Source organism: Hypanus sabinus, chromosome 21, assembly GCF_030144855.1.
Source record: "Hypanus sabinus isolate sHypSab1 chromosome 21, sHypSab1.hap1, whole genome shotgun sequence".
NCBI classification, from domain to species: Eukaryota; Metazoa; Chordata; class Chondrichthyes; order Myliobatiformes; family Dasyatidae; genus Hypanus; species Hypanus sabinus.
Window position 1 is genome coordinate 40230794 of NC_082726.1, and position 14023 is coordinate 40244816.

General features: G+C 41.4%; 1 protein-coding gene across 2 annotated transcripts in view; it reads right to left on the reverse strand.

Annotated features, from left to right (window-relative positions):
* Positions 1–3872, reverse strand: part of LOC132378983 (rho GTPase-activating protein 22-like) — a 472736-nt gene extending 468864 nt beyond the window's left edge. Inside the window, exon 1 of one of the 2 annotated variants that reach the window (XM_059946399.1) lies at positions 3733–3872. In XM_059946399.1, the coding sequence (XP_059802382.1) occupies positions 3733–3766 (34 nt within the window). In that variant the 5' untranslated portion in view covers positions 3767–3872. The remainder of the gene's footprint in view (positions 1–3732) is intronic. The other variant, XM_059946397.1, reaches the window with a different exon arrangement.
* Positions 3873–14023: the final 10151 nt, after the last annotated feature.

Below are 14023 nucleotides of genomic sequence, written 5' to 3' on the forward strand. Positions count from 1 at the left end.
CATCCTCTACAGCCTCCTGAGGCCCCACCATTCAACAACCCTTAGGAGAACATCGTACTCGATTACACAAAGTCTAAGGCATGACTTTAGTCCAAGCAGATGACCTGCCTTTGCACCGAGACTTCCAGACACTTCTGCCCTTTAACCTCTTGCCTTCCCACCACCCTAACAGACATTCAAGGTGAATCACTTGTACTTCCTCCAATATGGAGTATTGCATTCAGTATTCATGATCTAGTCTCCTGGTCTCCTCCACAATGGAGAAACCAAATGCAGATTGGTAGCCACGTTACATAAACCCTTGAGTAACAAGAGTAACCCCATTTTTCAGAATGACTCTCACTTTAATTGCTTTTATCCCTCTTCCCACTCCTACTTTGACCTCTGGCTCTGACTTCCAACACTGGCAGTGGAAGCCTGAAGAACAACAACTCATTTTCCATCTGGCTGCTTAACACTGAATTTAATAATTTCAGGTAATCACTTCTCCCTCTCTTTCTGTTTCAATTTGGTTTTATTTTCCTTTTCTGCCTCCAACTTTCTGTTTTCAAAGTAATTGTTACCTTGACAACTCTGGTCTGTACACTCTCACAGAGATTTCCTCTGTTCTCTCCACTGTTCCCCACTCTGAGCTGTAGAACATGCTTGTTTTCTCATTTTTTCCAATTCCGATGAAGGGCCCTTGATCTGAATTGTTATCTGGCTCCCTCTCACCACTAAAGAAGCTACTTGACCTACAGAGTGCTTCCTGTAGTTTTCATTTATGTTCCCCTGTAACAGTTATGCCTGTCACCTGATGCATCAATGGATATTTGCATTTCAAATTTCCCTGCTGACTTGAACTGAAAGCAAATTTACAGAAAGCATGGACTTGAAGAATCAAGGATGTGGCTTATCCTTAGACAAAATTAGCAATGTCCACTCAGGGTTGAGGGATTTTAAGCACTGAATCTTGGGCTTCTGCAAACTTTTATTCTCTCCAAAGTATTGGGATGAATTACACACCATATGAAGTTCAGTCATCAACTTACATTTGTATAGTCACGCCAAGCTGCTTGAAGGGAGCTTAACAAAGCAAGAAGTAATGCTGACCCATATAAAGGAGGAAGTGCAGTGGTGACCAAAGTCTCAGTTAAAGAGTTGGCATAATGATGTGTCTTAGAAGGAGGTAGAGAATTCAAGAAGGAATCCCTGAATTTTGTGTCTCAGCAGGGGAAAGGGTGGTTGACAATGGTATAGAAATTAAATTTAGGGTTGAGAGCCAGACAAGAATTAGAAATGAGTAGACCCTTGTTGTATATCTGAGAAGGCCTTCCCTTCAAAGATCTATAAATGAAGCTTTTTTTTTGCTGGCATAGTTGCTGGCCCAATGTAACCAACAAAATGCCTCCAGGTGCTCTCTTAAATCAGGCTAATTCTCAAGCATCAGATTTTGAGAAACTCACCTTCAGTTGTCTTAATCAAACTGGCTCTAATTAAATTACAAAATATTATTAAGAAAAAGCTTTTAAAATTATGTATTATTATGTTTCCTTGGTTAATAAAGGTAAAAAAATATGAATCATGTCAATATGAATTGATGTAGTCACTGAGTATTAATGGTATACAACCTGATGAATGCGATTAATAATCTTATTTAAATAGTAGATAGTAGGTATTAGTGGTAACCAATGAGTATGCAGAATTATCATTGCTGAATGTGGATGATAATCAACATCTGTGAAAGTTACTCAAATTTATTAGTTGTAATTGAATGATCTGAATAATAATGAATAAATTGAATAATAGTAGATATCAATCAATAAAGATCTGTAAGATTGATTGAAGGTTAGTTATGCGCTCTACCCAGGAGTTTAGTTGTACATAGAGTATGGAATAGTCATCTTTATCATTATCATTATGTAGTGTGCTGTGTGGCATAGGCAATCATGGTCTTTGGCAAATTTTTCTACAAATAGGTTTTGCCAATTGCCTTCTTCTGGGCAGTGTCTTTACAAGCAAGATGAGTGACCACAGTCATTATCAATGTTATTCAGAGATTGTCTATCTGGCATCAGTGGTTGCATAACCAGGACTTGTGATATGTGCCAGCTACTCATACGACCATTCAGCGCTTGATCCCATGGCCTCACATGACTCTGATGGGGGTGAGGGGGGACTTGGCAGGTACTACACCTTGCCCAAGGGTGACCTGCAGGCAGGCAGAGGGAAGGATCACCTTGCAGCTCATTTGTTAGGGATGTATCTTCACCCTGGCTCCTAATGGAACAATACAGCACAAAAAAGGCCGTTTAGTCCACAAAGTCTCCTCCAAGATCAATCAAACTCCTTCCATTCCACATTGCCCTCCCCATTATTATATCATCAATGTGCCTATCTAAGAGTCTCTCAAATGTCCCCAATTTATCTGCCTCCACCACCACCCCTCGCAGTGCATTCCATACACCCACCACTCTGTGGAAAAACACCTCTGAACTCCCACTTATACCTTCCTCTATGCATCACAAAATTATATCAGCTTGTGTTAGCCATTTCCACCCTGGGAGAAAGGTGCTTGCTGCCCACTCAATCTGTGCCCCTCATCATCTTGTACACTTCTACCAAGTCACCTGTCATTCTCTTTTGCTCCAAAGAGAAAAGCGCCATCTTGCTCAACCTGCCCTCATAAGACATGCTCTCCTATCCTATTAGCATCCTGGTAAATCTCCTCTGAAGCTTCCATATCCTTCCTAGGCGATCAGAACTGAACACAATATTCCAGGTGTGATCTTACCATGGTTTTGTATGGACTGGTTTCCTCACAGTTTAAAACTGGAAAGTTCTGACTGAAAAAGTGAGCCATTAAGGACTGTGACACTAAAGTAGGCTCAGGCAGCTGGTGAATTTAGAAAATCCACTTTAAATAATATTCCAAATCCACCTTCCTCAAAGGGATGATTTTATTGGGCACAGCTGGAAGAGAATAACTAGAGTTATACTACAATCTTAACCAAAGACTTGTGTCATATCCAAGGCTTTGGCAGCAAATCTTGAGGCATCTTAACTTACAGGAAGCCTAGGAGGGATGTAATCTTTTCCATGCTGAATATGCTCTTTTTAGAATGGGAAAATGACCTTTTCACTGTAAAACTAGAACATCTGCCTTGACTTTCCAAATAACATGGCAGAGTGGCTAAGTAAACTTCAAACTTAGGGGTTCCAGCACTCAAAGTCTCAGGATTTGTTGCAGTGAGAAACTATGGTGGCAAGAGGGTTAAAGAGGTATGAAGTGGTAATGATCTACATCCTGGAGCATTCCAAGAAGAAAAGATGTGACAAAATTAAAGATTATCTTAGTTCATTGGACTATTTTTTATTGCAATGTCCATGGAGTTTTTCTCATGCAAAGAACCAGAAAACAGAAGTAATTGAAACACAAGTAGATATTCAACTACTATAAACAGCAACATTGCCTGTTCTGCCTTTGTACATTACAGAGGTCAGCAGAAACACCAACACGTTCAGATTTAAACTCTTTTATAAGACATTATTAGTGTTTCTTTCTCTCTGCAGTTAACTGCCACATATCCTGCTGAACTGCCCAAGAATTTAATTAAACGCTTCAAAAGCCTAACCATAAGGGAGAGATTCTTAGCCCTAGCTAATAAGTTACCATATTCTATTATCAGTTTCCATTAGCTTTCTGCAGCAGTTTATAGTGCCACACTCCCCATAGTTAATTAAAAAACATACCAATCCAGGGATACCTTGATCTTTGTTTCCACATTCTGCCTGCTGCTGTAGAAACTTCTCCGCATTTTCGTGCATCTGCTGTTTTGCTTCACCACTTACAAGCAGAAGAATGTAGCAAGAAACCACATCCTCATGTATCATTCCCCTTGACAAAAGCAAGCCAGCAAGACTACTGGAGGGATGTGGAATTGTAAGAGCTGCAAATAGTCCATAAATTTAAACACAGCAGCTACTCCACCACTTAAGAGCAAATATTGATTTTAATTATGAGTCAATTCCAGACTTTTCATCTCCACCCTCCCCATGTAATTCTGCTTGCTTTCATCAAGATTTCCCAGCTTCTCAATTTGGAGTAGACACCAATCTGATTGGTTGGCATGTAGCCTTGGGTGGGACACCAGTCTTTGATTGGGGCTGTAGTAAGCTTCTAGTTATTGCAGGAAACCATTCTTTGATTCCCTTCCAATAATTCCTTCCCACCACTGGCTGGCAAAATTCTTCCCTTTGGCAAAGATGGATTTGAAATGTTAAATGAGGTGGATTTTCAAACTTTAATTCTGGATTAACATTTATGCAGTCTAGTACCTGCTTAGCCCACCCTTCTGCTCACAGTCCTCTGCGGTTAATTATTAGCATTGGTTTCTTTGTTTTTGGGAAAATTGTGTATATTGCATGTTTAAATTATACTCAATTTAAATATAATAATAGAGCCATTTTAAGATATTGGTCAGACTGCACTTGGAGTATTGTGACCAGTTTTGTACCCCTTATCTAAGAAAGGGTGCACTGGCAGTGGAGAGCATCCAGAGGAGGTTCGCGAGAATGATCCTGGGAATGAAAGGGTTAATGTGCGAAGAGCGTTTGATGGTGCTTGAAGGACAATAAATCAGCCATGATGAAATGGTGGAGCAGACTCGATGAGCCGAATGGCCTAATTCATTTCCTGCATTGTACAGTCTTAAATCCTGTTTTTTCTCCCCCGTGGTTGTTGTGTATTTGATACTACATGCTTGCCCTACTGATGCAAGTTAAGCTTTTCATAGCACCGGCACATACATGTACTCATATGTACTTGACAATAAACTAGACTTTGACTTTAACTTTAAACTTGGGACATGTGGACCTTTCATTTGATGTAAAATTGCTGCAGCTCCTTATTGCTCAATTATTTTACATTCAACTCTCACCAACAGAACAGCTCAGTAACACCCATTCATAAAACACCTTATCACAGTGAAGAATCAGTAAAGCTCCACACTGAATTATTTTTTGAGGGGTGGTTCATGGGCCACTGATACAACACTGAAAGCCTTTCTCACAAAGTACATTTCTGTTTCCCACAGACTTCCCACAAAGCCTGCGTGTGAATTGTGCCAAGCCTTTTTACTCATAGATAATCTTTTTACATCATTTTGCTTGCATGGCAGGACTCCTTCCACTCAGGAAGCTTGTAAGTGAAAATAGAAAATGCACAGATATGCTAATATCTGATGGAAAGATATTAACCAGTACTTCCAAAAGGGCTCCTGGAACTGTCTGTTCCTTCCAGTGGCACTCATACACAAGTGCTGAGATCATCTGACAATGCCAATTCTCTTTTGAATGCATGAAAGATCTCATTCTTGGAAGTCCTGTCTCCCAGACGACTTATTATTGGCTTCTAGGAGGAATGAGGGCCTTCCTGCTACCAGTCTTTACTGATGTGGTGCATTTCATGTCTTGTGGCTCACGGTTGGAGTCACAGCTTGGATCATCTTCTGAAGGACAAGCAGTTGCACTGTCCATGGCCTGTGAGGATATTGTTTCTGCAGGCAAGTACCTGTTATCGAAACGGAATGAACTCTGGCTGCATCCAGTGTAGGGGGCATAGACACCATCACTGACCTGGCAGCAGAGGTACCTGGTTCCTGCTCCCCAAAGACAATCAATGTCCTCAGTAGAATACAAGTGAGACATAGAACATAGAGTAGTACAGCACAGGAACAGGACCAGTGGCCCACAGAGTTGGGCCATACTAATTAAACTTGCAATTCAGTGCCTACTAAACTAATCTCTTCTACCTACATAATGTCCATGTCCCTCCATTCTCTGCATGCTCACTTGCCTGTGTAGGAGCCTCTAACTTATTTGTCTCCACCACCCTTTCTGGCAGCATATTTCAGCAAACCACCACTCTCTGTGTAAACCCCCCCCCCCCCCACCATCTCATTTGAGTTTATCCACTTTCTCCTTAAATGCTTGTCCTCCAGTATTTGTCCTAGATGTGTTTTCAGTGCAGAAATCAGCTCTTCAGCCAAATTTGTCCATGCTGACTGTATCTACATTAATCCTATTTGCCCATATCACTCTCCTGCTTTCTTATCCAAGTCTCTGTTGAAATATCTTCTAAAAATTGTATTTCTCTTTACCTCCAGTTCCTCTGGCAGATTGTCCTGTGTAACCACCACCTACTGTGTGAAAAGTCTTGCCTCTCAGATCTTCTTTAAAATTCTGCCCTTTCACCTTAATCCCCTGCCCTTTAGTTTTGAACTCTCCCACTCTAAGCAAATGACTAGATAGATAATGTTATGTCCTTCCTAATTTTCTGACATTCTATAAGGTCTCTTCCCAGTCTTCTTTATTCCAGTGCGACGAAAGCCAAGCTATCCAATAGTACAACCGTGGCTGATAAGGGAATTCAAAGCTAATTTAAAAGAAAAAAAGAAGGCATACAACAAACAAAAAATGAATGGGAAGACAGACAATTGGGAAATTTTTAAAACCCTACAGAGAGCAAAAAGGAAAAAGAAGAAATATGAAAGCAAGCTAACAAACAATATCAAAATTGATAGTAAAAGCTTTTTCAAATATATAAAAAATAAACAAGAGATGAGAGTGGATATAGGACCACTAGAAAAGAAGGCCGGAGAAATAATAACCGGGGATAAAAAGATGGCAGACGAACTAGGTAATTTGCAGTCGTTGGTAACATGCACAAAATGCTGAAGGAGCTCGGCAGCTCAAGTAGCAACTATGGAAATTAATAAACAGTCAACGTTTTAGGCCGAGATCCTTCTTCACAATGGGATAGGAAGGGGGAAGACAACAGAATAAAAAAGTGGGAGAGGTATAGGAGGATAGCTGGGAGGTGATTGATGAAAGCAAGTGGGTAAGAAAGGTAAAGGGCTGGACAGGAAGGAACCTGATGATAGGAGAGGAGAGTGGACCATAGGAAGGAGAAATTGATGTTCATGGCATCAGGTTGGAGGCCACCCAGTTGGAATATATGGTGTTGCTCCTTCACCCTGAAGGTGGACTCATTCTGGCACAAAAAGAGGCCATGTTAGAATGGGAATAGGAATCAGAATTAAAATGTTTGGCCATTGGGAAGTTCTGCTTTTAGCAGATGAAGTGGAGGTGCTCGATGAAGCAGTCCCCCAATTTACGATAGGTCCCACCAATGTAGAAGAGGCTGCACCAGGTGCCCTGGACACAATAGATGACCCCAGCAAATTCACAGGTGAAGTGTTGTCCCACCTGGAAGGATCGTTTGGGGCCCTGAAAGGAGGTGAGGAAGGAGCACTTTAGTCACTTGCAGGGATAAATGCCGGGAGGGGAGGAATTAGTAGGGTGGGACAAATAGACAAGGAAATCACAGAAGGAGCAATCCAAGCAGAAAGCAAAGAGAGTGAAGGAGATAAAGATATTTTTGCCGGTAGCATCTCATTGGAAACAAAGGAACTTGCAGACAATGGTGTGTTGGGTGGAGGATCATGGGGTGGTTGGTAAGGACAAGAGGAACTCTATCCCTGTTAAGATGATGGGAAGATAGGATGAGTGTTCATGCTTGGGAAATGGAGGAGATGTGGATGAGGGCGGCATCAATGGTGGAGGAAGGGAAACCCCATTACTTGAAGAAGGAGGACATCTCTGAAAGAAAAGCTTCTTCCTGGGATCAGATGCAGTGGAGACAAAGGAACTGAGAAAAAGGAATAGTATTTTTACAGTAGACAAGGTAGGAAGAGGTATAGTCAAGATGACCGTGGGAATTAGTAGGTTTACAAAAGACGTAGGTTGATAGTTTGTCTCCAGAGATGGAAACAGAGATTGAGAAACAGGAGGGAGGTATCAAAAATAGACCGAGTGAATTTAAGGGCAAGATGGAAGTCATGGGCAAAGTTGATTAAATTGACGAGCTCAGCATGGGTGCATGAACCAGCACCAATGCAGTCGTCAACATAGTGGATGAAGAGTTGGGGTGCCTTGACCTTCTCATCCATCCTACTGTGCAGGGTTTAGTCAAAAGCCTTGCTAAAGTTTGTGAAACCACATCTGCTGCCCTTCCTCCATTATCCTAGTTACCTTCTCAAAAAAACCTCAATCAGGATCTCTTTTGCACAAAACCATGCTGACTCCTGCCAATCAGTCACTGGTTTGCCAATTGAACACAAACCCATGCCCTTTAGAATTTTTTCCCCAATGTCTATTTTTTTTTAAACTAGTCTTTAGTTTCCTGGCTTATACCTCCTTCCTGAGTTACTCTTGCTTTGAATATAAAATGTTTCTCCTTAACCCTGCTTTTAAGATCATGCTAAGCCTTCTTTTTGCCTTCTTAATTTATTTCTGAAATTCCCTTCTAATTCCTTTTGAAACCTCAAAGAACTCACTCGAAACCAAATGTCTGGCATGTGCTTCCTTCTTGTTTTTGATCAAACTCTTAATTTCAGTTGTAAGCCAACGCTCTCCAGTCTTACCATCTTTCCTTCTTACCTTTATTTTGTTAGAAGTTTGTGCAGATGCAATATGTTATCAAAAACTTTGACAAACTTCTATAAATGCTCAGTGGTTGCATTGCGGACTGGTATATGATGACTAATTTAACTGGTTCAGCACAACATTTTCGGCCAAAGGACATGCTCTTCTGCTGTACTATTCTATGATCTTTATTCTATGTTCTTATAGGGACATGCAGACTCTACCTGTTATTTTTTTAACAAAATAAGCTTTATTCATACTTTAAAAATACCATAAGAACAAAGCATTCAATGCCTTTACATTCTTTACAATCATAGTTAAAGCTTTCTGTACTGTGGTGTTGCATTCATAGACTGCAACCGCTCACATGGTACTCTGGGGAGGTAAAAGACAGTAAGACATAAGAGCACAATTAGGCCATTCTGACCCTTGTTCTGCTCCACTTTTACATCATGGCTGATTTATTATCCATTCTTCCCATAATCTTTGACACCCTTACTAATTAAGAATCTACCAACCTGAGCTTTAAATATACCCAATGGCTTGGACTCCACAGCCATCTGTGGCAATGAATTTCATCAATTCACCACCCTCCGGCTTAAGAAATTCCACTTCATCTTTGTTCTAAAGGGATGTCCTTCTATTCTGAGACTGTGCCCTCTAGTCCTAGGGCCTCCCACTATAGGAAACATTCTCTCTACATGATGTAACTCTGTCTAGGCCTTTAAATGTTCAAAAGCTTCAGTGAGATCCCCCCTCATTTTTCTAAACTCCAGTGAGTATTAGTCCAGAGCCATCAGCTGTTCCTCGTAGATTAATCCTGCAATCCGGATTAAGATGGTGCTACTGAAGATGTGTGACATTTTACTAGTAGTTCATAAAGCAAGAAATACGGATAAATACTCTATTAATAAGACTTTTCCTGTGGAAAATTGTGGCAAATGATCACTGTAAACAATGAAGAGGTGAGCAAGGGAAAGGTGGACTCGAAGGTCAAGACATGCAGGTGCAATGCAAAGTCAGAGCAAAGTCAAGACATGTTCGAGATGGAGGGAGGATGTGCGAAGCAGAGGAGTTTCAGAACTCATCCACCTAAATCGAGAGCAAGGCCAGATCGATCTAGTTGGTTATTTTGGGTTTCTTGATTTGTAGCTGCCTGTAAAGAGACAAATCTCAAGGTTGTACAATTTATATGTCGTCGTCGTTGTGACTATCCCTCGAGTTTGAGGATGATGGTCTTCATTCTGTTTCCACAGAGCGGAGACACCTGTGCGTGTATTTGTTTAACGACTACTTGATGTTGCATTCCAAGAAGCACACGATGCTTCACAAATCAACCAACTGATTCCAATGGCATGGAAACCATGACGATTGGAGCTGATGGATTTGTCGCAGCCTTCATCTGCCTTCACAGCCATTGAGTTCGAAGTAACATCGTCCACCTGTTCCACCGTTGAGGTCTTGGTTGGATTGTTCTTTGTCAGGGACCTCACCCTCGACCTTACCGCCATGGGTGACCCTACCAGGAGCATAGCTCCAGACATCATTGTTCTTGGGATCTCAGGACCACACAAGCTTCTCCACCACGGCAAGGTGACAATCCATGGAGAAGAATTTATATGTACTTTGAAGATAAATATACTTGGAACTTTGAATCATTCTTGTGAACCTCCTCTGCAGCTTGTCAAAGAGCATAAGACAATAATCATAGCAGATATACCATTGCAATAATTGAGGGGCTTCCTTTCCCAACCTGGCCCTCCCTGTCTAATACTTTAAGAACTCTTTATCGTGGTCCTTCCTCACCAAGTCCTTGAGGTGGTTGCACCCCTCAGCTTGTGCTCCTGCAGCCTAGAGTATGCCAAACACCGCCATTCCTCCACAGATATCCTCATGTGCTGGCAGACCAAAGGGCATCTTCCATCGGATCTGCCAGCACCATTTGATGTTCATCTCTATGTGTATCCATGGGGACATCTTGTAGATCAGAGACCTCTGCCACACAGCTGTTCAAGATGAATCATGACATAGGCCGTTGCATCCTTTTCCACATCCTCTTCACAAAATCTCAGTCTGCGAAGAAGTGAGCTACCATCTCTTCCAAAATACAGTCGTCCCGCGGGCAGCGCACAGTGGGAGTGGTGCTCCAGGCAAGCAGGAAGGATCCGACCTCGAGGACCCTCCTATTGCCAGTCAGGCTAGATCTTGGTGTCTGTTGGTAGGGTCTGGAGATGTTGCATTCTGGATGGTCTAGACGGTCTGCTCAACAAACTGCCCCACTCTGACCATCGAGTCCTTCTCTGGCAGTTTCTGCAGGACATTCCATGTGTGACTTTCCATGCACCTGATGAAAATGTCTCACTTCTAAATGCCTTCTGCTTATAGAATGTTAATTTTCCCTCTATCCCTCCATTTATACCCTTGCTACTATTCCAGTTATGAATTTTGGAAGCCTCTGTTTCCAGAGCCTTCTAGCCCTCCTTAAATAAGGAAAACAATACCAAAGTCAGCAATTAATTTTTGACATGAGGAGATAAGGTTAAGTAATGATTTCATGGATAAAGGCCCATGGTTGAATTTCAGATTTAGTCTGAGGGAGAGAAGAATGAGTGAAGAAATATGAGTATTTTAAACTTAAATTATGTATGAAAGCAAAGCTCGCTAAAAATGAATTGGCAGATTAGGATAAGGATTGGTCATTTGATATTCAGTGGCAAACATTAAAGGAAATGTTTCATAATTCATAAAATAGATATATTTCAAAGTGAAAGAATAGTTCTAAGGGAAAAACACATAAACTGCGGCTAGCTAAAAACACTGAAGTATTGAAGCTAAATGCCTCTCAAAGTCCAAACCTGTATCTCCGTCCTGTGAGGTGGGAATGGGTAAGGCCAGCCAAGAGGCTCTGGTGAAGCTCTAAAGGCCAATCTCCTGTCCTGTGGGTACAATGGATTGCAGAAACATTGATGGACTCCAGCCATACCATCGACTTTGGACAATGGAGATGGGAGGTCATCAATGGCCAATGCTCCACTGGGAGCTAAGGGCCCAAGAAAAAAAGAAGATTGAAGTTAAATCAAAATATTCAATTGTGCAAAGATGGGTGGACAGAATAGAACATAAGCAGCAAAGAATGACTAAAGTATTAACAGGAGCTTTGAAGTATGAGAAAAAGCTTGGTGTGAAGTTTACAGCAGGTTTATGGAGATATTATTTAAACACAGAGTTAATAAAGTGAGCATTAGTCCCACAGAAAGTGGGTCAAGGTAATCAGGCAGCTTGGCTTTGTGAAGTGCAAATCATGTTTTGACCACCTTATTAGAATTCTTTGATGAAGTAATGTATACTGTAGATAAAGATTATTGTGGGATACATGTTGGTGTTGGAGGTTCATTGGCCTAGACTGCAGAGTGCCTGGCTACCAGGAAACAGAGTAGGCATAAATGTCAACAACACAGGAGGCACAAGAGTCTGCAGATGCTGGAAAATGCATGAAGATGCAGGAACTCTGCATCTGTGGCAGGAAAGGAAATGTTGACATTTTGGGTGAAAAACCTGCATCAGTAGCCTGCATAGGTATAAATGAGTCTTCCTATTTTTTGGCAAGATGTAATGAGTGAGGGTGAGGACTCAACTTAAAGAATGATTTAGATAAGGAAACCTGATTTGAGGTATGCATTTCAATCTAGGAAAGGTGTTCTAATGCACGACTTGTAGAAGGCCAGCAGGCAGATACAGCAGATAATTAGGAAAGTCAACATACTACTATTGTCTATTGCCAAGGAAAAAGGAAAGAGGAGGGTGTGCTTCCTTTATTTAAATCTATGGTGAAATCATATCCATATAACCATATAACAATTACAACATGGAAACAGGCCATCTCGGCCCTTCTAGTCCATGCCGAATGCTTACTCTGACCCAGTCCCACCGACCTGCACTCAGCCTATAATCCTCCATTCCTTTCCGGTCCATATACCTATCTAATTTTTTTTTTAAATGACAATATCGAACCTGCCTCTACCACTTCTACTAGAAGCTCGTTCCACACAGCTACCACTCTCTGAGTAAAGAAGTACCCCCTCGTGTTACCCCTAAACTCTTGCCCCTTAACTCTCAACTCATGTCCTCTTGCTTGAATCTCCACTACTGTCAATGGAAAAAGCCTATCCGCGTCAACTCTAACTATCCCCCTCAAAATTTTAAATACTTCTATCAAGTCTCCCCTCAACCTTCGATGCTCCTAACTTGTTCAACCTTTCCCTGTAACTTAGGTGCTGAAACCCAGGTAACATTCTAGTAAATCTTCTCTGTACTCTATTTTGTTGACATCTTTCCTATAATTCGGTGACCAGAACTGTACACAATACTCCAAATTTGGCCTCAACAATGCCTTGTAAAATTTTAACATTACATCCCAACTCCTATACTCAATGCTCTGATTTATAAAGGCCAGCATACCAAAAGCTTTCTTCACCACCCTATCCACATGAGATTCTACCTTCAGGGAACTATGCACCATTATTCCTAGATCACTCTGATCTACAGAACATCCAGAGCAATGTGTGTAATATTGGTCTCCTTATTCACAAACGAACAAAATACACTGGAGGCATTTTAGGGATGGCTATTTTAAGTTGATAAGTGGAAGGGTGGTGTTGATTTATGAAGAAAGATTGGGCTTGTATCTGCTGGAATACGTACAAGTGGAAGGGTAAAAAAAACATAATAAATTATCATGTGCGTTCTTAACAGGGTAGATACAGAGAAGAAGTTTGCATTTGTTGGAGAACCTAGAACTTGGCGTCACTTTTAAATATAACACCACCCATTGAAGATAGAGGTGAGGTCAGACAGTTGTGAGTCTCTGGAATTCCCCTCCTCAAAGGCTGGAGGGAAGCAGAGGTGGAGGGATTCTTGATGAGCAAGTTTACCGCAGGAAGGGAGGAATGCAGAACTGGGTTTGCAGAATGTTCTTGAATGCCTCAGCAGGCTGGAGAAGCAGAGTGGCCTTCTCCTACTTCTAACTATGTATTTGCAAGATCTGTTATCCACTGGCTAACCCATGTTGCAGATGTACGTCAACCATGTAAGACAATGATGAAGCAGGAAAGTATGCATTAATAGAGTACTTTACCCTGGTTCTCTGGAGGCTGAGCCATTAAACATATTCAAGGTCATAAGGAAAAGATTCAGGGGAGATGTGGGTCATGAGCAACAAGCAGGATATTGGAGTTCAGGCTACGATGAGACCAGCTGTGACTTTATTGAATGACGGGGCAGGCTTCTTTTCCTGTAGACTCTCTTTGAAGGTGAATGCAACTTGCCATCTTCCATTTACGTGACATGTGAACATCTTTCATTTAGCTATGTTGAGGCAACTGTAGGTTCATGCTTTGATCAAACATGTCACTCATTGACAAAGAATCATCTATCCACCTGAACCTGAATTCATTTTTATGTCCTTTACTTCTAGCTCTTGTGTCCAAATTGACTGTTATAACTTTAGAGTGAAACTGTCCTAACATAATTCTAACAGTGGGAGCAAAAATATCCTTGA